Source organism: Peromyscus eremicus, chromosome 19 (assembly GCF_949786415.1).
Source record: "Peromyscus eremicus chromosome 19, PerEre_H2_v1, whole genome shotgun sequence".
Lineage (NCBI taxonomy): Eukaryota > Metazoa > Chordata > Mammalia > Rodentia > Cricetidae > Peromyscus > Peromyscus eremicus.
The window spans coordinates 10,027,197-10,055,186 of record NC_081435.1 but is presented as its reverse complement, the minus strand read 5'-3'; the positions used below and the strand labels follow the sequence as shown (position 1 = coordinate 10,055,186).

At 38.8% G+C, this 27,990-nt stretch overlaps 1 protein-coding gene across 2 annotated transcripts; it reads left to right on the top strand.

The window, feature by feature from the left end:
* The first annotated feature begins 121 nt into the window (after positions 1–121).
* Positions 122–27,990, top strand: Dsc1 (desmocollin 1). 2 transcript variants are annotated; one of them, XM_059246478.1, is made up of 16 exons: positions 122–184; positions 2,640–2,724; positions 4,598–4,800; positions 5,955–6,074; positions 7,396–7,551; positions 12,027–12,171; positions 13,701–13,867; positions 15,353–15,487; positions 16,832–17,017; positions 18,033–18,292; positions 18,398–18,540; positions 23,870–24,082; positions 24,848–25,087; positions 25,847–25,971; positions 26,604–26,858; positions 27,793–27,990. In XM_059246478.1, the coding sequence occupies exons 1-16, from the start codon at positions 122–124 to the stop codon at positions 27,988–27,990; spliced, it is 2,694 nt and encodes an 897-aa protein (XP_059102461.1). The 2 variants fall into 2 exon arrangements, with proteins under 2 accessions (XP_059102461.1, XP_059102462.1); XM_059246479.1 differs by lacking the exon at positions 27,793–27,990 and adding an exon at positions 27,665–27,700.

Below are 27,990 nucleotides of genomic sequence, written 5' to 3'. Positions count from 1 at the left end.
TCATCTGTGCCAACTTGGCTCCAGAGCATCTTGACAAGTGGCGGCATCTGCTTAGCCTCCCTGTGCACTCCAGGCCACCCCATTAGCTGCCCACCGTCCCTGGCCATTGGGACCTCTTCTGATGGCTGTGGCCCTCGCTGCCCCAGGGAGCACCTTCTCTAAGCAGCTCCTTTTCTCTCTCCTGGTGAGTAACATCCAAAGGATTAGGGAACTAGGCATGCTTTCACCTGCTTCCTCCTGCCAGCTGGGGCTTGAAAGTGAGTCTTGGCAGGAAGGAAGGCAACCAGGATAGACAGAGGAAAAGAAAAGCTGATTTGAGAGCAATTCAGAGAAGAGCAGAGGGGCTTGTGATCGATCCAGAATGGGGAGGAATAAGCTTACTCTCCAAGCTCCAATGCCTGTGTGGTAATGTCTTTCAAGGAAATCCCTCATTCAGCTTTCTGTGGTGTTTTTTTCTAAGGAGTGGTGAAATAACTTTTTGGAATTTGGCCCAGAAGTTTCTGAGATTTGCTTTAGATACTAGGCATTTTCAAAGCTCATGCATTTAACATGCTAGTCCACTGAGCGGCAAAAAGAGAAAAGGATTCTGGGTGCAGCTATGACTTACTCAAGATGTTCTTAGTTCACTCAGGAAGCCTTTAAAGAAGGGTAGACCTTTCCATGTGAGGCTGCAGTTCAACTCAACAAGAGGAATGGGATGGTCACTGGAATTGCCAGGAAGTTGCTGCTCACTTGGGTTGTGGCCACTTTGAACTGTTTACAGGATGCTATGTTTGCCTTTGATGGGAAAGCTTCTCAAATCTCCATCTGGAAATTCTGCATTGTGACCCCCTGGTTTTTAATTTAGTTTTTTTATTTTACCAAAAATACTTTAGTTGTAAATTATCTTTTCAGAATTTGGGGGTTTTCATGAATGAGCACAAAATTTTCTTCATTTGAATAATTCATAGTGCAGGGTTGATGGTCCACTTCTCATCCTGTGACTATCTGGGAGAAGAGCACACAGAGACTACCTGGAGTTAGTGTCCATTAAGTAAAATGGGGTTAAACCCAGTTTCTTCTTGCTTTTGGTTCTGGTCCCCACACAGCCCTTTATCCCTTGATTCATCCTTTGCCCTTTCACCCTTGAATCCTATACTGACTGGAAAGGTCACAACCCCTTCCAAGTCATTTAGACCCCAATTTTAACTTGGAGGCAGAGGGACTACTGAAGTTCTGGAAACTTCCATTGTTTGTGTCTACAGAAGGTGAATTCCTGAGGTGGGGGTCTTAAGAGAGGGAGGAACTAAAATGAAGATAGTTTTGGAAATGTGGATGTATTCTGCAAAATATATGTACACACATATATGCATACATAGGTATATGCATATATAAATGTATATGTATATGCATCTATTTCTAATTATGATGGGCTTTTCCCATGCTATACATGTAGACAATTACCTACCTAAACTTTATATTCAGCAAGGCTTGAGGCATAGACTAGTGCAATTCTTGGCATTAGGGATGATGATATTTCTAAAAAGCCAAATGAATAAGAATGCCTCTTGTTTTCATAAGTGGTTATTTAAATTGCAATTATATGCAAATGTGCCCTATAAAATGGTAGCTTGCCACATTATATGCCTAACAGATTTGTAAAACAAATTTACAATCTGTTTTAAGCCGATATGATACATCTGGTAGAATTGAGTTGAGTTAGAAGGATACAGCATCCTTAATATGAACATTAACCATTTTGCTCATCCTCACACAAATAGCATATATCCCATGACTTTAGAACTTGGTCTTTGAGAAAAACTGAACACAAAGCAATCTGTGTGATTCTGGGAAATCTTGTTGTGGTCCTTTTTTTTTTTAAAAAAAAAAAGCATGGAATTATTTTAATAGAGAGAAAAAAGCAAATAAATATAAAGTGCTGCAAAAGAAATAAAATTATTTTGAATTTATAGAATTATCTGAGCTCATAACTTTCATTTTTTTAAAAAATAGTTTTCTGTCTGCTTTGGAGTTCCTAGATTTTTATAACAATAGCTGTTCCCTGAATATAATTGAAATTCAGAAAATTCTGTTAGTTTAAAACATTTAGCTAGGTTGTTTGAAAACATACTTTGAAGGTTTTTTTTTCCTAAGACAGTCTAAAAAGTGATTTAATGACAGTGGGTTGGTTCTAAGTATTATTTTTATGAACCTCAAAAATACTTCAAATATTTCTCACTTCCTCAATAGTAACCTCAAGTAGTTTTATAAAAGGTTGGAGAGAGTTAGTACGTCAATGCTTATAGAATTCTAGAATTCAGTACTTTTCCAGGCCAAAGATCTGTGAGGTTTGTAGAGAGTCTTGGAGGCAATACAATAAATTCAATGGATCATAATATATTTTGCTGCATTTATATAATAATGTTGTAGTCTAGGAACTGTTCACTTCACTTAACTTTTTCATTGATACTAAATGACCCTGGAGTTCCCAAAGACTGTGCCAATCACTTTCTAAATGAATAGGAAAAAGTAGAGGATTAAAAAGGTCCATTTGTTTCTAAAATTAATAGTAATTTTATCAACCAGACAAAATTGCAATGTAAAGAAAAACGTGATCAAATGTGATATTTGAATTTGTTCTTTTTTTTTTTTTTTTTGAGGTTCTGGTATTATTTTGCGATGCCTGTCAAAAAATTTCTCTTCAAATTCCCTCTCATCTTAAAGCTGAAACACCTATAGGCAAAGGTGAGACTCTGTCCTGGGAATTGTAACTTACTGCAATTAGTTTTGGGCTGCTCTTGGAAACTTTGGGATGAAAGTTATGTAATTGCTACTTAGTTTTAAACCTTGCCCTACATTGGAAAGTAGCCCCCTTTTTATTCATGTTGGTTGAAGGTAGTCAAACTATCAATTTTGGTTGTGTATCTTTCTTGCTAGAAAAGTTAGCAAACCTCAGGGAAGGAAAAAATTCTTTTAGTTTAAACAAAGCCAAGCATCAGCACTAGAAGTATACCTTAAATCATGTCAATTCTTCTGCTGCCAGAATTCCAGGGTCAAGTTTCTTGGCTGATGAAACATGAAACAAATCTCAAAGTTGAAATGCTCCATATAAAATCTGTGCTTGTGGTGGGTAGCAATGAATACACATTTATTGAGAATTTATATGGTCTACTTCACAGAATAACTTGTGAAAGTCAAATACAATGTCAGTGGATTCTACTACCACAATCATCTATATGCATTAAGCACTGAGTTTTTCAAACCTCAAATAGATTTTACATGAAGATTATTTGCATCATTAGTGAGAAGTATTGCACAAGAACAGACTAGGTTTCTCACCTATTGCAACATAACTTTTATCTTATTGCCAAATAAATTTTAACTTAATCTCAAAATCTACTAACACCATCTTATAAAAAATGCGGTTTAAAACTATGCAAGTAAAAAATGTACTATGAAACAGAAATTTATATATTTGTAATTGTATATATACATATATATAAATTTCTGCTTCATAGTGCATTGTATGTATATATGTATATAGTGCATTACATGTATTTATACACATACATGTATATACATGTTTATATATGTTATCTATAAACATATAAATACATACATATTAACCTATCTACCTCCAGATAGCTCTTGATTTATGATGGGGTCACCACATCCTCTTAAACCCATTATAAGTTAAAAGTAAGGGGGAAATGCATTCAGTATACCTAACCTACCAAGCATTGTATCTTAGCCACAGGGTCCACTGTACAGTTTCCACCATGGTCCCTTACTATCTCCCTATTCAAGGATCACTAGGAGCAGTTAATAACCCTGGCTAGCATCAGGAGGGAGGACTTTACCACATCCTTACCATATCCTTAGCTTGAAAAAAAGATCAGTATTAAAGCCCCAGGCTCAAAGTCAGTTGCTGCCACATGTATATCACTTTCACACTCCCATGAAGTTGAACCACTGCAAGTCAAGGACCTGTGTACACAAACCCCTGGATATTAGGGAAAGTAGAAGCAAACCAAAACCTATAAAGCTGCAGAATAGTTTATTTCTTAAATTAATTCATGATGAAAGTAATGGGAGGGGCAGGGATGCAGCTCAGTTGGCAGAGGCTTGACTTTCCTGAATGATGTTCTGGGTTGTTTCCTTAGCACTAACTGCCAAGAAGGAAGGAGGGAGGGAGGGAGAAAGGGAGGGAGGAAGGACAGAAGAAAGTACAGAAGGAAGGAGGGAGGGATAGAAGGACAAAAGGAAAGACAGAAGGAAGGAGGGAGGGAGGGAGGGAGGGAGAAAGGGAGGGAGGAAGGACAGAAGAAAGTACAGAAGGAAGGAGGGAGGGATAGAAGGACAAAAGGAAAGACAGAAGGAAGGGAGGAGGGAGGGAGAGAAGAAGAGAGGGAGGGAGGGGGAGGGAGGGAAGGAAAAGGCAGAGGGGGTACCAAAACTCCACTAGTTTAATTTTTACAGGCCCTATGTTTTAGAGCAGCAGGTGTTCAGCGTCCCACCCTCTTTCTGCTCCTCTCACGTCAACTGGCAATTGTAATTCCTGTAAGACTCGTTCCTTTCTCGTTTAACCTGACATTGCTGTGAAATACCCTCCCTGCAGTGAATCTGGAGGAGTGCCTCAAGTCACCCAGCCTGATCCTGTCCAGTGACCCAGCCTTCAGAATTCTAGAAGACGGCACAATTTATACAACACATGACCTGCTTTTGTCTTCTGAGCAGAGGAGGTTCTCCATCTTCCTCTCAGACAGTCAGAGGCAGGAGCAAAAGGAAATAGAAATTGAGTTGTCAGCAAGAGAGAAGAAGGTAAAGCAGGTTAGGGCGGGATGTCCTTACAGGGCTCCCATTGCATCCACAAGCTTAAAGCCGTCCTTGAATGATTCCTTTGTCTTTTGCTCTCAACATTCTCATAAGTGAGGACTGGATTGTTAAAAAGAGTGGCATATCCACCATTTACCCAGTTAGTATTGAGGAAGAAGACCATGGCCAGTGAGCAACGTCGGAATATCACAGGTTTCAGATAAACTTGGAGGTGTGGTGGGAAGAAGAGCTAGCCTGAAGAACAAGAACAAGGCTGGGGCGGGTCTCAGAGAACAAGCAAGCAGGGCAAGCAGGGCCACTCCACTCTGTGGCTTCCTTCCAGTGGAGCTTGTGGTACTCATCAAGGGACCCATTTGCATAGTAGAAAACTTCATAGGGCCCCTGTCTTTAGAGTGGATGTATGGCCTGGCCAAGAGGGGTATGGGTCTTCAACCCACCGTCTTGTAGGTAAGGGTGATGAGTCCTGGGCATAAGAAGATGGCCACATGTTAAGTAAACTCAGCATAATGACTGAGTTTCATAAAACTACTGATTAAATTTATAAACAGATTTCCGAACTAAACCTCTATTGATTGCAAAGACTACTCTTCTTTGAATTTAAAATATAATTCACGCTTATAAAGCATTATTCTTTTTATCCAAATTGCATGAAAGCTGCTTGAATAAATTCTGTTCACATTTTTGTGGTGGAACATAAATATTTATAGACAGGGTTTACATGGATTTCACCTGCACCGTGCTTCATGAAATGAAGCCAGTTCTTAAGTATTTGTTAATTGATTATGTGGGGGTGGGGCAGGGAAAGTCTATAGCTTCTCAAAGATGCTTATATCAATGACCAACCAAATTCTGATTGCTAACTAGTTACATCAGGAAACTGATAGAACTAGGCAATATGATGTAGTAAGAGGTTAGTGTGTGTGTGTGTGTGTGAGTGTGTGTGTGTGTGTGTGTGTGTGAGAGTGTGTATATGTGTGTGTGTGTGTTTATTGAAAAAAAACATAATACAAATTCTTTAGGGATTATTCATGATATTGTTATGTATCACTCTTACTTATTTTCTCCATCTTGGAGGACACAGAAAATCACAGTTTTAATAATGCTAAGTAAAGCTGTATTTCATTGCTCATCAAATGTAGGTTTTTAGGAAGAGACAGACCAAAGACCCAGTGCACACGCGCAGTAAGAGAAGATGGGCTCCTATTCCATGTTCGCTGATGGAGAACTCATTAGGTCCATTTCCACAACATGTTCAGCAGGTCTGTCCCATGTTTTTTGTTAAAATTTCATATGTGTTAAAGTTTTTATTTATTTGTTTGTTTATTTTATATCCCAACCATAGTTCCCCTTCCTCCTCTTCTCCCAGCCCCACTCCCACAACCTCTCTTCTGTTTCCCCCATCTACTCCTTGGTTTCTGTTGAGGAAAGGGCGGGTCTCCCATGGATACAAGCCAAATATGGCATATCAAGTTGCAGTAAGACTAATTACCTCCCCTCGTATTAAGGCTGAGCAAGACAACCCAGTTGGAGGAACAGGGTCTCAAAAGCCAGTAAAAGAATCAGAGACAACCCCTGCTTCCACTTGCTAGGAGTCCCACAAGAGCACCAAGCTACACAACTAAGGTGCAACTTTAATGGGCTGGGGATGTGGCTCAGTGGTAATCTGTTTGCCAAGCATGCACAAGGTCCTAAGTTCTATCCCCAATGAAGTACATAAATAAATAATGTACAATATATTGAATGAGGAACTTCAGTTATTAATACTACTGGTATCATCTATTCACTATAATGAGGAACACAGAGAAACTCTATAGAGTTTCTTCATCCAAAATTTATTTTTTAAAGTTTTTTTTAAAACATTTTATTTATTTATTTGGGGTAGAGGGCATGCATGTGCCATAGAAATACATATGCATGGGCCCGTAGATGGCTAGGAACAGTTGGTTCTCTCCTTCCACCACATGGGTGTCAAGATTTGAACTCAGGTGGTCAGGCTTGGTGACAAGCACCTGCACTCTTGAGCCATCTCTCCAACTCTATGCTAGATTTCTAAACTCTCCTCAGCAGAGAGTAAATATACCAATTTTGCATAACCCAACTCTGGCTTAAATGAACACTTATCCCCTAAAAATTGGTCACTTTTTGGGTTAATAAGTGAGCTGCCTTACTGCCACACAGCTGAAATGCAAGCATAGGGCAGTCTTGCAACAATCTGAGGTCAGTAGAATTAGTAGTGCAAGAAGTTGTATTGCTTCACCTGTGATTATACAGTTTTCAGTGTTAAATAATTGGAAATCACAGAGGTGTCCTGCACTGTGTACAGGAACAGAACAGGACAGTGAAGGCATACTGCTCCATGGGCCTCAGAACTGCACAGACATTAGGGATCAAGCAAGGGACAGAGTCTATGGCTTCACACATGGAAGGATGGAGATAAGATTTTGAAAAAATGGGAGATGTTGGAGGAAGGAACAAAAGAAAGAGAGAAAGTGATTAAAAGTAAACTCTCACAAGAGGTGAGATTAAGATAGTGATCAAGATGTACTTGTTCTGTCTCCAAATTGTCTCTTCTTGTTATAGATCCAATCTGATGCTGCCCAGAATTACACCATCTTTTACTCCATCAGTGGACCAGGAGTGGACAAAGAGCCTTTCAATTTGTTCTTCATAGATAAGGACACTGGGGACATCTATTGTACCCGAAGCATTGACCGTGAGCAGTATGACCAATTTTTGGTAAGATCTCTGAAATATTTATTTAACATTAGGTGTTTGTTATTCATGTATTACTATAGTAAACTTTTTTTTTTACAAATATTAAGCATCTAATAATTCATTTAATATGTAGAATGTTATTAATATTCAATATAAACTTCAAAGTTCCATTGGTGCTAGGCTGAAAAAATGGCAGTGGGTACAATATGGGGAGCATATAAGCAGAGGATGGGAAGATGTGTAAAAATGCAATGACATATCTCAAGAATAGATGTTTATCTATAAACTGGAGAAATAACAAAGGTTTTCTTTGGGTTCAAAGTTCTCTATAATAAAATACTTCAGTTATTGTTAACCATGTTTTTATGTTGTAAAACATATAGGATCTAAAAAACAAGATAAGCAAAACTGATACTTGGGCCCATGCCCAGAAAGTCTGACCTAGTTGTCTGAGCTGGGTTCCATCACCCAAGGTGTTCTGAATGTGTATCTAAGTTAGTTCAATCCATCTTTTCAGGCCTTGCTTAGTGTGATGCTACTCACTTCTCCACCTAGTCCTCAGAGATTTAACCCTTGAATAGCATTTTACCTTCCTAGGTCTAGAATTTACTTACCAATCTATCTTATTCTTCTACCTAAAGACAAATCCAAACATCTGTTTAGCAGTCTAATCTTTAACTGGTATATAAGAGATACCCCCTTAGCTTAGGAGGATGATTAATGACCGACATTAGTTACGTTCTTACAATTCTCAACTGTAAGGGATAACCCTATTCTTTGCTGATGGATTTTAGCCAAGAGAAATGTCTATGAAGGAAGTTCAGATTTTCCAGCCAGGTCACTCCATTATTGCAGTTTAGCAAGTTTTTTTTTTTTTTGAATCATTAAATTTACCTAATCTTATAGGGATTCATGACAGAGCATTTTTGACAGTTTATCAAATAAGAGGAGAGCTTTCTATGTAATTTTTTTTTATAAGATGGGAGATTTCTTTACCCATTCCAAATTATTCCACAAAGACAATTGCAAAGCTTTTCTGCTCTAGCTGTTGGAGATTTGCACCTTTGAAAAAAAATCTACAAAACCCTGGCTTCTTCTTCCCTTTTCAACCAGAAGTGTCCTGTGTAGTGATGCTGATCTTGTTCCCAGACGTGCAGTTCTGCCCATTGTCTTTCCGCGCATGTTGCTGATGGCCCTTCCAGGCCCACTCAGTTTCATCACGCTCTTCTCCTTCCTTGCTCATTCTACACTAGTTACTCTCACTATGAGGTCAGACTTCAGTTCCCAATCCTGATGAAGCTGTTCGAATGTTCGCAAAGATGGCAGACATTTCAACAAAGGAAAACACAGAAGGGCTGAAGAAAATATATTCCTCCAGACAAAAATTAAAAAGGGAAAGACTGAAAAAATAACAGATCCATGACACTGAAATAGTATCCTTAATTCAGTTAAATATGACTAATGTTACTATTATCATCATACTAACGTTGTTAATGCATTATATTGCTTTTATTACATAACAATGGCATCTAGATAGTATATAAAAGCATTACTTGAGGTTTTTAAGTCTATAAGGACTAATTAAGAGAATACCTATATTTAGTTGTTAATAATTATTTAATATGAACAGATTCTCTGAGAAATTGAGGCCAGGCTTCAATGTTGGATGTTTTCCTAGTTTTTTTTTCTTTCTTTTTTTATTAAGAGATGTTCTATTCATTTTACATATCTACCTTCGATTCTTCTGTCCTCCTTCCTCCCACCCCCAGCCTTCTTTCCCACCGTACCCCCCATTCCCACCTCCTCCAAGGTAAGGTCTCCCCTGGGGATTCAGCAGAGCCTGGTATATTCAGTTGAGGCAAGTCCAGGCCCCTCCTCCCTGCACCAAGGCTGAGCAAAGTGTCTCAGCATAGGTACTAGGTTCCAAAAAGCCAGCTCAGGCACTAGGGACAGGTCCCGGTCTCACTGCCTGGGGCCCCCCTAAACAGTTTAAGCTAAACAACTGTCTCACTTATCCAGAGGGCCTAGTTGAGTACCATGGGGGCTCCTCAGCTATCACTCATAAGTGGATATTAGATGTAAAGTAAGGATAACCAGCCTGCAACTCACAGCTCCAGGGAGGCTAGCTAGTAAAGAGGACCCTAGGAAAGACACAGGGATCACCCAGCAATGGAGAAGTGGATGAGATCTACATGAGCAAACTGGGGCTGAGGAGGGGTAATGGAGGGCAAGGGTCAGGGGAACGAGAGCTTAGGGGAGCGGGAGGTCCTAGCTGGATCAGGAACAGAGTGGGAAAACAAGGAAAGAGATACCATGATAAATGAAGACACCATGGGAATAGGAAGAAGCAGAGTGCTAGAGAGGTCCCCAGGAATCCACAAATATGACTCTACTATAAACTACTGGCAATGGTTGAGAGGGTGCCTGAGCTGACCTACTCTGGTGATTGGATGGCCAAACACCCTAACTGTCATGATAGAACCTTCATCCAGTGACTGATGGAAGCAGATGCAGAGGTCCACGGCCAAGTCCCAGGCGGAGCTCCAAGAGTCCAATTGATGAGAGAGAGAGGAGGGATCATATGAGCAAGAGATATCAAGACCATGATTGGAAAAAAGTACAAAGACAACTAGTGGAAACACATGAACTGTGAACCAATAGCTTTCCTAGTTTTAATCATCTTGTTTGAAACAACTTCAATTAGGATTTCTTGGAGGGATTTAGACTCATTACTAGTGAAAACCAAAACCAATATAGCATATGATGCAAGATCACTGAATCCAAACAAGTCGGTGTAAAAGTATCCTTATATGAAGTCAAATATCAATGGATGAGATGTTATTATTTAAAGCTACTAGTGTTTCCTACATGTAGGAAACATGATCTCCAATGATACAGTAAATAGACAGAAGTCACCATAAGCAAAAGGTAGGGAGATGCTGTGACGCCTCTGTGATAAGGTAGAAGAATTAATACGGAAGGCTTAAGCAGAAGGAGTAACTTGTCTTTATAAAAGAGAAAATGACTGACTGGAATAGAAAGTTTTTTTTTAATTAAAACTTATCAAATATAAGGCACCGTGTAACTGTGTTAGGTGTTGCAAGGAAATACCTGTGACTCTCCAGCTTCATATTTGAGGGCATTTGTAATCTAATAGATAATTTTATGCTTTCATCTAGTCTTAAATTTAAGACCAGCATTTTGAGAAAAAAATTCATATAACCTAGGGGGAGAAGAGGGGAATTATTGGAAGGCTGGATAGTGTGACATTTGAATGCTCTAAATATGGTGGTAAAGGTGTAGTGTGATGATGGTGGTGGTTATGTATGATGATGTCGGTGATGGTGATGACAATGTTGGTGATGGTGGTGATGGTGATGATATGCCATGGTAGTTATGGCGGTGATGATGGTTTCTTAGTTAGGGTTACTATTGATAGGAAGTTACAGCATGACCAAGGCAACATATAAAAAAGTCATTTAGTTGGGGGCTTGCTTACAGTTTCAGAGGGTTAGTCCATAATCACCATGGTGGGGAGTATAGCCACAGGCAGGCAAGTGTGGTACCGGAGCAATAGCTGAGAGCTCACATCTGGTCTGAAAGTTGCAGGCAGAGGGAGTGAGGCTAGGCTTGGAACGGGCTTTTGTAACCTTGAAGCCCACTCCAGTGACAAACCTCCTTTAACAAGATCACACATACTAATCCTTCCTTACAATTCACAAACTGGGACCAAACGCTCAACATATGAATCATTGGGAGCCATTCTCATTCATACCACCACAATGGTTATGGTGATGGTGATGGTGATGGTGATGGAGGTTATGGTGATGGTAGTGATGGTGATGATGGCAATGGTGGTGTGGGGATGGGAGTGTTAGTTAGGACAGTGGACTGTTTGATCCAATAACCACTTACTGAATATCCACTATGCACCATCTACATAAAGAGAGTACAAAAATAACTGTATAGAATTAGAGGGAAAAACATTAAATCCTGGCAGCTGGGATCAAGATTATCCTATTGCTGTGTAGTTTAGGATAGGAATATGTTTTTATTAGCATTTTATTAGAAACGTATTAGTGATAGAAAATACAGGTAGAGATATCACCCAGATATAATTGTGATAAGTATCTGAGTATATTAAAATTGAAACGTTTACAATTTTCATAGCAGTTGTTATAAACATAACTGCAATGGGTCTACCTATGTTCTAACAAGTCAAAAGACACATGCTTAATTTTAAGAGCACTTGGAGCTCATGGTAATGGGAGTGCGTGGGACTTTGGTAGGAGAATAATGAGAAATAACTCTTCAAGGTGGCTGAAACTACATGTTGTGTGCACACACTGACTACGCGTTCTGTACACTGCATCATTTCTTAGCTACACATGCCTGTGCATGATGTTTGTAAACAACACCCTTTGCCCTACTCTGGGCCTCCTTTTGTGCAGAATTTGTCACATAAGAACTAGCTGATAATGTTTTCTTCCTTCCAGGTGTATGGATATGCAACCACCGCTGATGGCTATGCCCCAGACTACCCTCTGCCCTTGCTGTTCAGGGTTGAAGACGACAATGACAATGCCCCATATTTTGAAACCAAACTGACAGTTTTTAGTGTGCCTGAAAACTGCCGATCTGGTGAGTTCACATTAAAAAAAATTTATAATTGTGTGTGTGTATGTGTGTGTGTATGTGTGTATGCCTATGTGTGTGCATGTATGTGTGTATGTCTGTGTATGTGTGTCTGTATATTTGTGTGTGTGCCTATGTGTGTGCATGTATGTGTATGTGTCTGTGTATGTGTGTCTGTATATTTGTGTGTGTGTGTGTGTGTGTGTGTGTGTGTGTGTGTGTGTGCACGAGGCTGTCAAGGATGAGTTTCCTCCTTGCACAGTGGATTTGAGGTCTTGAACTCAGATCACCAGGCTCAGCAACAAGCCCCATTACCCACTGTGCCATCTTGCTGGCCTGAGATTTTATAGTGACATAATAAGAAGATCATTTGTACTTCAAAATACTGCAAGGCATGGTGGCACATACCTTAAAATCCAGCACCCAGAAAAAAAGAGGTCAGTGACATGTATACTCAAGGTCAATCATGACTTCATAAGGCCAGTCTTGGCTACATAGAGAGACACTGTCTCAATAAAAGTTTAATTTTATAATTTCACTTCATGTTGTTTTGGTACTTTGGATTATACTCATCTTTTGTTTCCCTGTTAGAAATGGTTTTTCTTTTAAGGGTCAGATTGGTCTGAGCAAGTTTTCTTAAATTTGATCTTATAGTTGAAGTAAGTTCATATCTTTTCCTTTTCATATCATGACCATAATCCTGGTAAACTTTATCTGATTCAGTTCTTCCTAAGGTTAATTTTTGATATCATAGAAATATTGTAGTGCAGAAACAATTGCTGAGTTCTCATTCACCTGGGAGAATTCTAGGAGAAGGAATCTAGCATGAATTCAGAGAGACTACACAAAGCCAAGATTATGCCCTAAGCCTCTGGAAGAACGTAAGAAAACTGGCCAGTGTTTAAAACACTTCTAAGATATGTTAGTTATGGCTCTCTGCATTCTGTTGCTGGGTCCATGTGTAGTTTTGATGCTGCTCTCTCAGAAGTGACCAGAAAGCTCTCATGTTCAGTTGATGAATAGCCTCTGAACAATGGACTACTGTATTGCATTCAGTTCTCTCACATATTAACAACTGCTTTCATCTATGAATAATTCAGCACTCTTATTAAAACATAAAATGTAAAGTCCTTGCTATACAAAAACATTGTACTAAGTTGTACTGCAAGAGAGAAGTCACCATTTAAAAGCAGTTCATGAACTGCTGTTAACTGCCAATTGTTGATGGGAAAAAGAGTTTGGGAGTCATTGATACCAAAGGTCTTATTTTCTTACGTGTAAAATACAAGCCATGCTTTTCACAGTATACACTCAGCTGAAATTCCAATAAGAGGTGCTTGGGGAAGTTTGCACAAACATTTGTACAATATTCAGATTATCTGTAAACATCACTGGGGTGTGTGTGTGTGTGTGTGTGTGTGTGTGTGTGTGTGTGTGTGTGTTGACAATCTATTGCAATGATGCCTGTGTTTTTTGTTTATAGCTCAATGATATTATGATTTAAATTTTTGACAGTACTAGCTTTATCTAAACAGGAACTTCTGTGGGACAAGTGACTGCCATAGACAATGATGAACCAGGAACCCTACATACTCGTCTGAGATACAAAATTCTGCAGCAAATCCCAGATCACCCAAAGCACTTCGCCATACACCCAGACACAGGTGTGATCACTACCACCTCACCTTTACTGGACAGAGAGGTAATGGATCAGTGCATTAATTTGTCAGTCACCATGTTTAAGCCGGTAATTACTGCCAGGATGATTATAGTACAGCCAGTGTGCCTACTCCCTAAGCATTCTTCCCAGGCTGTGCCCAGGGATTCTCTGGAGACTTTTTTGCCTCTGCAGAGATGCTGAGATAGTACAAGGTAAAGACAGGTTTGACGTGCTCTCAGTGTGCTGATGCGAGTTCCTGATAACATTGCTCTAATTTATTTAATTTCTGATTTTGAAACAGTAATTTCATTATAATGTATGTCATTTAGAAAAATCAATAAAGTGTTTTATTAAAGCAGTTTTAGAGTTGCTGGTAAATAGAACAGAGAGTCAATGGATTCCCATTTGCTTCCATTTCCCATGCTGCACAGGTCCACTGCTACAGGTTTATCGTCTATAGCTACTCCCCTTTCCTGAACCCCTGGAATCACTGATATATCATCTATATCTATATCTATACATACATATAGAGAGAGGGGGAAGGAGAGGGAGGGAGATTCCTCATAGTTACACCTTTCTCAGAATGTCACAGTCTGAGCCATACAATATGAAGCCTTTCCAGAATGGCTGCCTTCTCCCAGTAATCTGCACTTCTCTTGTGTCTTTTCATGACATGACTCAACGGCTCATTACTTTACAGTACAAACTGTTCTTCCATCATCTGAATATATCAGTCTATTTACTCATTTCTCAGCTAAGGAGTATCTGGGTTTGGCTTCAGTTTTGTCAAGTATGAATGGATAAGTTTAAATTTGACATGTAAACATCTGGGTAGTTGGTTCTTTTTCTTTTGTTGTGACAAAATCCTCGACAAGAGTAACTCAGAGAAGGAAGGTTTTGTTTGTGCTCAGCCCTGAAGGTTCAGTTCTGCCGTGGTGTGAGGTTGCTGGTCACACTTGACAGTCAGGAACCTCAGAGAGCTGAATGCTGCAGTCAGCTGTCTATCTCCATTTCCCCTTCTGTGATCTTAGCACAAAGGATGGTGCTGTCCCTTAGCACACAGGATGGTGTCTTCTTCCTCAGTCAAACCTCTGGACATGCCCTTTCAGACCCGTGCAAAGGTGTGTCTCCTAGGTGATTCAAAGTCCAGGCAGAGTGACAGTTGGAATTAGCTGTACTATTTGCTCAATTTCTTGTTTTTGTATTTGTAAGTATAATTTTTTTTATTAAATAATATTCAGGAATGGGCATGCAGCTATGTGAATACAGATATACTAAATTTTTTAAAGCATATTTGTAATATAATCACAGCACAAGAAATATATAAGATAACTGTGAGGGGAAATAGATATGTTTTTCAGTAATATTCCTTTACTTCCTTCCTTCCTTCCTTCCTTCCTTCCTTCCTTCCTTCATTTCTTTTCTTCTTTCCTTCCTTCTCTCCTTCCTTCCTTCCTTCTTTCCTTCCTTCCTTCCTTCCTTCCTTCCTTCCTTCCTTCCTTCCTTTCTTCCTTCCTTTCTTTACAGAAATGTGATACTTACAAGCTAGTGATGGAAGTTCGAGACATGGGGGGCCAGCCCTTCGGTCTCTTCACCACAGGAACAATCACAATCTCACTGGAGGATGAGAACGACAACTCACCGTATTTCACCCAAACTTCTGTGAGTGGACCTGTGTATTGTTTATCTAGGTTTCTTCATATTAAAAAAATACAGAATTTGGCAGCTCCCTGAGAACATTTTGTTTTAAATAATAATCATTTAAAAACAGTAGAGTGAGAAAAACATGGTTTGTGTAAGAAGACTAGCCAAGGTGTTGCAGTCTTTGGATGTAGGGAAGCGGCCTTGCTCTTGGCCAGTGAAGAATTCCTCCCCCTTTATGTGGGTCATGTGTTCAATGTTGTCTTGGTTATTAAGGTTGCTCCAGTTTTGGGGTCCTTGGACTTTAATTCATTTATCTGTTGAAGAAGTGGCTTTTTTTTTCCAGTGTCCTGTGTATTGATAGTTCTGAAGAAGGAAAGGGATTGGCCTTTTATCCTCTGCTGGGGTCAGAGTGAAGTCCTACCCCCAGCTCATCTTGTGTTGTGCCTTAGCTAGTAAATTATGTGAGGCATAATATATGATGAAATTTCCAAGGAGTGGTTGTTTTTCTGACTTTTAATGGGCAACTTTTCAGTTTTTCATGATCTACACCAGAGTTTTAGTGAGAATAAGAAACCTAATACAGTGATGGGCAGTTCACTGTCAAAGATCTCATTCATTAAGACCATAAATCAGGAGAAGTAGGATTTAAATCTAGATCCAATCCTTTTCATTTTCCTATGAATTCATCTTACATCTCTTGCAGATTATGACTTATCTTTTTAGTCTTTCATTATTAATTTTTTAATTTTTTAATTTTTAATTAATTTATTATTAATTTCAAAGAGTGATGTCTATGATTTAAGTTCTCAAATAAAAGAGAGAAAACTTTTTCTTAAAATGTTTGCTTGTGAATCAAAGTCAGCAGAAACAAGATTATTGTGAAAACTGGTAATTCTGAGCTGCAGCCATAGCTCAGGTTTAGAGCTCTGGCCTTTCATGCTTGAGGCACCAAGGTCAGCCCACAATACTGTGAAGCCCCAAACCCATCATATATGTTCTCATCATCTACAAGTATTGTGTGATTAATATGTTAGTGTAATTAAATTGGTGTTTGCTATGTCTAAAGAGGAAACAAAATGTTGATGTCATATAGGGTCAGAGAAGAGATAAATCTGAGGGCCAGAGAGACAGAAAATCACCTCAGTGATTCCGGAAGGTCAAGAGATGAGTCACTTTTGGTGAGTGGAAGAGATTTGAAAAGAGAATTAGGAAGAAAGCAGTTAGCCAGGCATGAAACATAAATTCTTTTCCAAATTATGAGCATCTACTACCTCCATATTACATTCTTTAAATATAATTTTAAATACAACAGTCATTTTGTTAAAGCTGCAGATGTGTAATTAGAAGGACATTTCCCCCCAGTATACTACAGAAGTAGAAGAAAACAGAATCGACGTTGAGATTCTAAGAATGATGGTACAAGATCAAGATTTGCCCAACACTCCTCACTCAAAGGCAGTATACACGATTCTCCAAGGAAATGAAAATGGGAACTTCAAAATCACAACAGATCCGAATACAAATGAAGGAGTCTTGTGTGTTGTCAAGGTATGTAATAACATAAAGGTAGTGTTTAAGGGATTCAAACCCATGCTTCAGCATTGGTATAAAAATTACCACCTTCTATGAGCCTTTTTCAGAGGTACAGGCGGTTAAAGGACACACAGGGAGGGCGGTCACTCCTCAGCCCATGACTAAGACCAGGAAGAGGACTTGGGAAGAAGAAGGGATTTTGTGGTGGGGAAAGGGGATAAGAGAAGATAACGGAGACTTTGACAAAAAGACATTATATACACGAAGTTGATGTATAGTATATAAACCAAAAATGAATACTTCCTGTATACCACAATAGGGCAGTATGGTGCTGAAATGATTTACACTGGTTGACATAGACACTTTTTTATTAATTTGCTCTGTCTTAGAAGAAACTTATATCAGATACAAACTTCAGTCCTCTGTAGATGAGAGATGTTGAACCTGATGCTTGCCTTGGTGGACTGCACTGAGTGTGCATGCTCCCGGCTGTGCACGCTCCCTGGCTGTGCATGCTCCTGGCTGTGCACGCTCCTCGGCTGCTCTCTGAATCACTGTTTCCATGTCTCCCTCTCACATCTTACCTCTTTAATTTCACAGCGGGAGTTAAAAGCTTTCGGAAGAAGTTAGTTTTTGATAAGATTCTCATAAAATTGTACTGTATATTCTTCCTCTTCCCTTTTGCTGGTCTTCTGTACTTCTTTCCTTCTCTTTTTTTCCTTTAAATTTAACTTGTTTCAGGAGTCTTCCTTAGATTAGAAACAGTTATGCTACATTCCTATTAGTGTTTAAAGTTACAATAAAAGATGAAGATAGGAACTTCCAAAACAAAAGTAGGAAAGAAAGTGGTTGAATCTTAAAAATTGTCCATTTTAACCATTTTAAGAAGCTAATAATTGACCCTTTCATTAGCACCAACTTTGAGTAGCATTTTAAAACTAAGAATGACATTCCTTTCTATTAAAACTTGGAATCATTAGTGTTTTTTTATGACAATACATTGACTGATCAATGTATATTCATTGAACAGCCATTGAACTATGAAGTCAATCGCCAAGTCATTCTACAAATCGGAGTTCTGAATGAAGCCCAGTTCACTAAAGCCGCCAATGGGCAAGCCCCCACAATGTGCACCACGACTGTCACTGTGAAAATTAAAGACAGTGATGAAGGCCCCGAGTGCCAGCCACCAGTCAAAATCATTCAGAGCAAAGATGGACTGCCAGCTGGCCAAGAGCTTCTGGGCTACAAAGCCACAGACCCAGAAACAAGCAGTTCTGAAGGCCTAAGGTAATGCGCTTTCCTCAAAGCTCCTTCGTTTTCACTGGGGCATGAACTTATTTCAAATTTAGGCATGGCCTCTTTGGTCATTTGGTGTTTGCCTTCTAAACCCAGGTACCAGAAGGTAGGAGATGAAGATAACTGGTTTGAAATCAACGAAAGCACCGGAGACTTGAAAACCCTCAAAGTATTAGACAGAGAGTCAAAGTTCGTGAAGAACAATCAGTATAATATTTCAGTAGTGGCAATGGATGCAGGTGAGTGACATTTTCTAAAAATAAAACGTGAGTATAGAATGTGTGTCTAGGAAAGTGTGGGGTAAGAGCTGTCTGGGTCAGATTTTAGTTCAGTCATTGTTTACTTGACATTGTGTCTGCACTCTAGACAATGTTTTCAGTGTGATTGCCCGTTTTACTCAGATCACCCATTTAGTTCTCTATCCACCCCTCAAGCAAAGCCATCTAAGAGTAAATGACCAAAGTCCAATGTTGAGTACTGGGTTATTCATTTCTGCTGAAGGATCTCCGGGTTGCTTCCTCTTTCACTTAGATTATGATGCCTTGAACATGCTGAAAGGGCTCAACCCTCCTAAAACAGTCCAGCTCATGGTAGGTTTATTCTGAGCATCTGTTAAAGAAATAACTCAATGTTGGCTCATGGCTTTGCTGGAGTTGGTGATTGTCAAGATTAGTTCTATAATCACCCACATAGGAAAAATGGCTTTCTTCAATGGAGTCTCATGGTGCAATACAAACTGATAAGTTTTAGGCCAGCTGAAGGCCTCTCCACCATCACAACAAACCGAATCAGACTGAATCAGGAAAAGCCCAGGTTTAATGGGCAAAGCGCTCCCGGGTGATTCCCCACCACACAGAGAGGAGACGGGAACGAGACCGGAAGAACCACCAGTCTGTTTCTGGGATGCTGCTATATATCCCCTGTGGGAGTCCTCCTGAGCCTCTCTGGGGAAGGAGCTGTGTTTGGCGGGCTTTGAAGGGGTGGATTTAGGAAAAGAAATGGGAAGGGAGCTGAGGTGGATCATCCATCAAACTCCTTCCAAACATTCCAGACTCTTTGGGCATAGAGATGCCAGGGTGCCAGGGGTTGAGGTGGAGCTCCCACCCAAACATAAACCACACTTAAGGGTAGTCCCCATGTTCAGCAGTAGGCGGCCAACACAAAACAAATTGGTATTTTTGAAGATTTTTTTTTTTTTTGGTTAGGGTTATTATTGCTGTGATGAAACACCATGATCAAAAGCATGGTGCCTCCAGGAACCTGGAGGGAGGACTAGCTTGCTCAGCCTGCTTTCTTGTAGAACCCAGGACCACCAGCCCAGGGATGGCACCACACACTATGGGCTGAAGCCTCCCCATTGATCACTAATTAAGAAAATGCCCTACAGGCTTGCCTACAGCAAGATCTTACAGCATTTTCTCAACTGAAGCTCCCTCCTCTTTGATGAGTCTAGCTTGTGACAAGTTGACATAAAAACTAGGCAGGACGTTTACCTTACAGGTCTTTTGCTTATATATTATATACCTAGTTTCTGGTTTTGTATTTTTATGGGATTTTTGTGTGTGCAAATGGGTGTGTTTCTGAGTCTAAATGTGTTTCTTGTGCTTTTGCTTTGGTTCTTTTTTTCTGTTTATTTTGTCCTATTTTGGTTTGTAATATTTTATCTTATCTTATTATTATTTTTATATCACTGTTTTCTAATGAGAAAGAAAGAAAGGGTATGGATTTGGGAGGGTGGGAAGATGGGAAGGATCTGGGAGGAGTTGTGGGAGAAATAGTAATCAGAATATATTGTATGAAAAAAACCTGTTTTCAGTTAAACAACAACAGTAACAAAAGATTAGTTCTAGAATCTATTCTATAGTCTGCTTCAAATACAGTCAACCATCAAGTAGTGATCTTGAAGCTCTTAAAATGAACCCCTACTGGAACCACGTTAGATAGGTTAAATAAATATTTGCATACAAAATGTGTTCATGGTGTTTCTTAGTGTACACATGTACTATTATGCCATGAATTTTATAAATCTATTATCACAGAAATAAGGAAACAAAAGTTAAACAAAAGTTACACTTTGATTATGTACTTCTCCATGTAAGACAAAGGAGAATGAAAATGATCTTGGGCTTTTCAGACAGAGCTAATTCTTTTGCCTCTCTGATTAACCCAAGAAGGTCTGTGCTGTTTTTAGATACACAAGCTGAGTGTAAAACATACTTCCAGACAGTAACATAGGCTATTTCTACACATGTCTTGAATTTGCTTAAGTTAATAACATACAATGATTCCCCAGGTATTATGTCCTTATTTTGGCTATAGTGTTTTTACAATTTTTTATACTAAATTGTGTGTGTGTGTGTGTGTGTGTGTGTGTGTGTGTGTGTGTGTGCATGTGAGTGCAGGTGACCAAAGAAGCTATAGGTGTTGGCTCCTCAAAGAGCTGGAGTTACAGGTGGTTGTGAGCCACCTGATAAAAATGCTATGCTTTGAACTCAGGTCCTCTGGAAGAGCAGTATATGCTCTTCACCACTGAGCCATCTCTCTGGCCCTTTTGCTATGGTTTTAAAGCAAGTGTTATATCTACTGAAAGAAAGACAAAAGTTTAAGTCATTAAAATGCCAGCTGCTTGCTGTTTATGCAGACGGGGCAAGCTGACTCATGCACACTCTCCCAAGTCAAGGGTTTTCTCACCTCTCAGTCATCCTGCCTATGGATAAAAATACCACATCCTCTTCAGGGACCAGCAGCATTAAAGAACCCTCTTCCCAGATAAAGATATCTAGGTTTCAATAACTGAACTGCCTCTAAATGTGAATGTTGTTACCGAGTAACCTATCTGCATATTTTCTTTCCTTTTGCTCCACAACTCAAACATACATTCTTATTATATAGTTATTTTGCTAGAAGTTCAAAAACCCTACAGAATAATGGTGAGAGCATTAGCTGAGAAACATGTTAATATAATATACTTTATAATTCTGGGTGATTTGTTATTCTTTCTTTAAAATGTTTGCCATTTCTATAAGTAAAAATGAAATCTAAATGGCTTACACATAGAATTATAATGGGAAACAGGGCTCTCTCTCTACTAATTACTTTTAGATGTTGATTGTATATTAAATTCCAAGCACAAGACCATGGAAACTAGGGGTCATGCGATGAGGATTTGGTCTTACTAATAGTGAAAGTTTAACTGCTTTGTATTCTCAGAAGAAAGTCTATGGTATGAAAATTTTACCAGTAGGGAATGTTCAGATGTCTTTATGCATGGAGAGTTCAGAAGTGTTCATATTGTAGCACAAAGAGGGAAAGATTATAGAAATTCTGGCACTAGATGAAAGAAGAATGAAGTTATAATTTAGAGAGGGGGAAATTACAGAGAGAAAAATATAAGAAAGTAACTTTGTTGTTTCATGCTAAAAGATACTGAGTGTAGATATGATGGGGTTAGCATAAAAGAGCAAAGCTCAAGCAAACAATGTCCCAGAGTCATACATAACTTAGATGTGCTCTAGAAAAGATGAGGATGCTACAAACTTTAATGAGAAAATCATATGGAAATATGAAGAACATTGTTTATTTGAATTTTTGTCTCTATGTATGTATGCATGAGTAATATATAATGAAAATTTTGTTTTGATGCTCAAAGGTATTTCTAGATTACAATTTAGAAAGTCCTAATGATTTTTTAAAATCTAGTTCATTCCTTGTATTCCTTGTGTGCCTCTTTCTTGCCTGTCAGGCTAATTTCTCTGCTGTCAGTCTAGAAGACATGTCTTACACTCCTTCCTCCTAGAACATGAGAACACCAGTGTTCCCTCCAAGCCTGGCCCCCAAACTCATGTTCCTTAAGTTATTAAAGTGAACAGCAATGACAGCTTTTTTATTGTTCCCATTAGTCCCTGTTTGAGTCTTAGTACTGCAATTTAAACATTTGTATACACTGGAATTAATATTCTAATTATCACATATGCTGCATTGTTACTATGAAAATGTACATTCTTTCTCATTTGTATTCCTTTTTGTCTAGATTGGCTATGAGCTCATTTTTTTTCCATTGATACACTTTTCCTTTATCAAGCATCAAGATCAGAATTTGGTACATTATGTTTGAAAATTTATATATGTGTTTGTGCATATGCATGTACTGTCTTTAGAAAGCTAGAAGAAGGCATTTAATTCCCTGGGACTAGAGTTACAGGCAGTTGTGAGAGGTCTGACTGTTGAGAGCCATGCTGATCCAAGGCTTTCTCAGAGACCCTAATGAAAAGACAAAGGGAACCTAGATCTGTGTTCTTGCCCAGGGACAGAATTGGCAAGATGGAGGCTAGGGCTGGAACCAGGGTGTCAAAGGACTTAAGTTCTCAGTTCCTGAAAACTTGGCTTTTCCCCCTGAAGATACTGAGTCACCAGTCCCAAGATCTCTGAGTGCTTGCTCTGACACTTGTGAGATATTCTATGTTTGCCTTGTGCAACATTGCTTTATGAGATTTCTGCTAATTTTGTCCAGTTTTTCCCCTAAAAACTGTATATAAGACACTGTACTTCTTAGTAAACTTGCTTGGCATAAAACAGCTTGTGCAATAACTCCTGATTCCAGGTTTCCTATCTTCTTTACCTTCTCATCCTCTGGTCCTCCCCATTAGAATCCTGCCACTGAAGAATGACCTGCTTGTCCATGTTACCTGACATGTATGCTGTGATCTAAACTGTGGTCCTCTGAAAGAGTGACAAGTACTTTTTCCCAATGAGTCACAAATAATGCAAATGTCTAGATTTGCTATTCCTTTACGGATTGAGAGACTCATAAACCTCCAGGTCTAGATTGTGAAATTCACTACTGAGGACTTTGGAACTTTGAGGTGTACTTGGAACAATTGAGCTCAAACTTTATAAAATACCTTCTCTTTTTTTAGCTTCTTAAAAAAGTCTTAAAGTTATTATTGAGTAGCTCTCATATTAAAGTAGTAAGTATTTTATTTGATTCCAAAAGTAACACACACAATGTTGGGAGCTAATGGGCATATCACAACTTGAGAAGAAACAATGTGAACTCTTTCTAATAATAAAGAACTCTATTCATTCAGGGACTGATTTGTAATATAGTGAGCTTGCAGATATGGAAAACATGGTAATGAGAACTGCCAACTTTTCAGAGGCTCTTTCTAGAAATGCTAAGAATTTATATTTTATCTGCCCCTCGTACTTATTAGCTCTGTGACTGATAATCCCCACTCACTGACACTTATAAACAGATAATTTAAAGTAAGTTGTTGAACTAGATAAATGTATGGTGCTATCTCTTCATGATGTTCTGCCTTTTCCAGGAACTGGAAAATCAGCCTTTGGTGTCTTGGAAAATCTTCTAAGAGTTTACTTTCAACTCTGGTTTTGACTAACAAACTTCCAAGTAATGTCAAGCATCTCTCATTCTGTTTTTATCAGGATGCTTCAAACTGAGAATCTTATAAGGAAAAAAACATTAAATGATAAATGTTTGTAAATACAGACTTGAGTGGATCTCAGTTTGCTTTGCTATGGGAGTAACTTAGGCTTTATTTATCCTAGTTGGCCGCTCTTGCACAGGAACACTGGTAGTTCTTCTAGAAGATTTTAATGACCACCCACCACAGATTGACAAAGACCTGACCATTTGTCAGCAAGAGAAGGATTATGCTGTTTTGGAACCTGTCGATCTAGATGGGCCTGATAATGGTCCACCTTTTCAGTTCTTTCTGGATAACTCTGCCAGCAAACATTGGACTCTAGAACCACAGGATGGTAAGTGCTTATTCTAAATCTTGTGAGCAAGCCTGGTTCATGATTGCTGAAGGCCTTTGCTTCCACTTTGGTTAGTCATAATAAATACATACATACTGTAGGAAGTTATTGATCTTGGAAAAAATAATAAGTCTTTAATATCTATCTTCTGTCTTCTATCATATATCTACCATATATCTATCATTTATCTATATATCTATCATCTATTTGTTAATCAGTTATCTACCTAATGCCTATAAATGAACAATTATCTACCTATGTATGCATGTGTCTATGTATCAAGTATCATCTATCTATATTATGTATGTTACACTTAGACTTTTGTTCTGAATATCTTTTAAGAAAATTTAAAAATCAATTTTAATCATCTGAATAACATTTTAAATATAGATCAGTCTATTTTCATCCTTTCTTTTTTTAATTTTTTTGAGACAGTGGCTCTCTACATAGCCGTGGTTCTCCTGGAACTAACTATGTAAACCATGTTAGCCTTGAGCTCAGAGATTCACCTGCCTCTGCCTCCTGAGTGCTGGGATTAAAGGCATGTACCACCACTCCCAGCCTGGAGATCAGTCTATTTTTAATGTAAAGTAATGTGAACCTTTTTCTTAGTTTTCTGAAGCATTAAAATCATTTTTTACCAAAGAAAAATGAATCATTAGAGTTTTGATTGCAGATTAATTCCTTGAAGGTACACCAAGTAGGAATAATGTTGCTGTTGGAATTTCATATTAATATATACTCTATCTATCCTTTTCCCTTTAGGTAAACGTGCCATTCTTCGTCAACGACACAATCTCAATTATAACTTCTATTCTGTGCCAATCCAAATACAAGACAGACATGGTTTCTCTGCAAAACATATGTTATCAGTGAGAGTGTGTGACTGTACAGTTCCAGAAGAATGTAGAATGAGTGCTAGGGAGGAGAGGGATGCTAAACCAAATGTAGTCCTTGGGAAATGGGCCATTCTCTCCATGGTCCTAGGCTCTGCATTGCTACTGTGTAAGTATTATGATCCAAAGTGTATCAATTCAAGTGTTATGTAGTACTTATGTGTTAATTTTCCATCATTTTAACAAAAATCCTGGAGAAAACAACTAACAGAGAAGAGGTTTGCTTTACTTCAGTTTCCAAGCTCTTGGCCTATGACCAACAGACTCTGTTGTATTGTGCCTATGACCAGCAGCACACAGCCAAGCAAAGCTACTTACCTTAATGACAGCTAGAAACCAAAAAGAGAACAAGAAGAGGTTAGGGTTCCACTCTTCCCTTTAAAGGCATGTCCTCAATGATGCAACTTCCTCTCATTAAGGCCCACCCTTTGAAGATTCCACTGCCTCTCAATGGCACTCTGAGGTAGGGACCAAGACATTAACACATGGACCACTGGGGACAGTTTGTCTCAGCTATGGTAGTCTAGAAAGATGTACAGCAGTTCTTTATATTGATGACATGTGTAATTGTTGGCACATGTGCCCTTTAAAAAACTTGTACCTCATCTGTAAGTGGGGTTCTGAGTCATAGATGAAACAGCAATAACAGCAGATTAAAACTGTTTAGGTAAGTTCCAGAGGTCATGTTTAATCCTTCAGAAGTTACTTATGAGACAGTGAAGATTTCTGAAAAATTGTACAGAAGATTTTAAAAATCCTGTTTTCAAATTATTTCATTTTTTAAAATTTTTTGTTTTTGTCAAATTATTTTAATATCTACCAGAAAGCAAAACAGTGTTATTTTGCTTTTTTTTTTCTCATTTTTTAGGTATTCTGTTTACATGTTTCTGTGTGACTACTACTAAGAGAACAGTAAAGAAATGTTTCCCAGATGATGTAGCCCAGCAAAATTTAATTGTATCAAACACTGAAGGACCAGGAGAGGAAGTGACGGTAAGTTATAATTAAAATTCCACTGAATCCCATGGTGATCTAGTGAACATAATTGATCACTCCACAGTAATAGCAAAATGTAATATTTACTGACCCTTACTGCATCAAGCAGAAACTGAAGTGCTCACATGTTGTCTTTCAATGTCCACTTGTATTGGCTTATGTATTTGAGTCACACTGAGTGACTCAAACAATAAAAAGTAGAAATCAGAGGTAAGATATTGATAGGACCATGTGTCCTCCAAAGGCCCTGTGGACAGATGTCCTGAGCTCTATTTACTTCTTGTCCCTTGTCTTGTAGCCACATAAGCGATTTCATGGTCTTATCTCCTGTGTCATATAATCCAAATTTCCCTTTTAGTAAGAGCACTGGTTATATTAGATCAGATAATCACCGAATCTGGTATGGCTTCCTTGAAACTTAATGTGATTGACTCTGCAGTGATCCTGGAGTGAGGACCTCAATGTGTGAATTCTTGGGGGTGGGCAGAGTTTGACCCAGTATGCCCATGATACAGTTCTTAACATTGTCCTGATTTTACATGTGAGGGACATAGATAGCATGTGACTGATTCATGGCAGGGAAGAGTTGGCTTCAATGCCATTGATTCATTTTCTAACTCTGTATTTAGGAGGCAAATATTAGACTCCCCACACAGACATCCAATATCTGTGACACAAGCGCATCTGTTGGGACTCTTGGTGGCCAAGGAATCAAAACACAGCAAAGTTTTGAGATGGTCAAAGGAGGCTACACTTTGGAGTCCAACAAAGGAGGTGGCCACCACACCTTGGAGTCCAGCAAGGGAGCCGTGCTGGGAGCAGCAGACACTGGCCGATACGCGTACACAGACTGGCAAAGTTTCACTCAACCCCGGCTTGGTGAAGTAAGTCCTCAGGTCTTCAGGTGCCCACTACATGAAATCCCAACATGGTTTATAAACCAGGATATCTAAAGTACCCCTCATACACCTAAAACACACCTTTCCATCTCCTGTACCAGCATAGACACTGATGTCAGGAGCAAACTCCGAGCAAAATACTCATTCAAAGTTCAATTTTAAAAATATGGTTTATGAGTCTTTAGGACTAATTTGTGTGGATGTCTTTGGGATATTGAAAGACTGATGTATTCTTCACTAAATATTATCAGAAAAAAATCTGTGAAAAATTGGTTATAGTATAAAAATGCCAGATCACAAATTGCTGGCATTTTGCCAGTGTGCTGGAATGCTACAGGTGATTACAAAATCTTGCCTACCTAAATCAACCAGATATGTTAGTGAGCTTTAACCTTAGGTTCTATCTCGGGATTCTGAGTGTTTTCCTTGTTTGTTTCAGATTACTCAGGCTAATGTAAGCCAAATTAGTGTGCTAGATAATTATAGCTACATAACATGTTGTATATGTTACACATGTTATAGATAACATTAATGTATTAGACTCTTACCACTATATAACAGTATAAATGCAAGAACCCCAGAGTACATTGGTTTTCTCCACATGTATGAAGAAGCCTTGAGGTAAATTTCAACTAAATACACCTTCATTCAAATGGGAAGTTATAAGTTATTTCTGTGATATATGCATAGCTTTAGTTCTTATCAATGTGTTCACTCTGACCATTTATTTATTTGCTATAATTTAAAAATGAATATAATATAGACCAATCATGTGCATTTTTTATATGTAGGAATCCATTAGAGGACACACTCTGATTAAAAATTAAACAGTAAAAGGTAAATCCAAGAATCATTTTTATGCTAGTCTGTTTAGGTGTCTTTTAAAAGACATAACCACTTGTGCTCTTTCTCCACACAGAAGGTGTATCTGTGTGGACAAGATGAGGAACACAAGCGTTGCGAAGACTACGTTCGTTCGTATAACTACGAAGGCAAGGGCTCCATGGCCGGCTCTGTAGGCTGCTGCAGCGATCGGCAGGAGGAAGAAGGGCTGGAGTTTTTAGATCAATTGGAGCCGAAATTTAGGACATTAGCAAAGACATGTGTGAAGAAATAA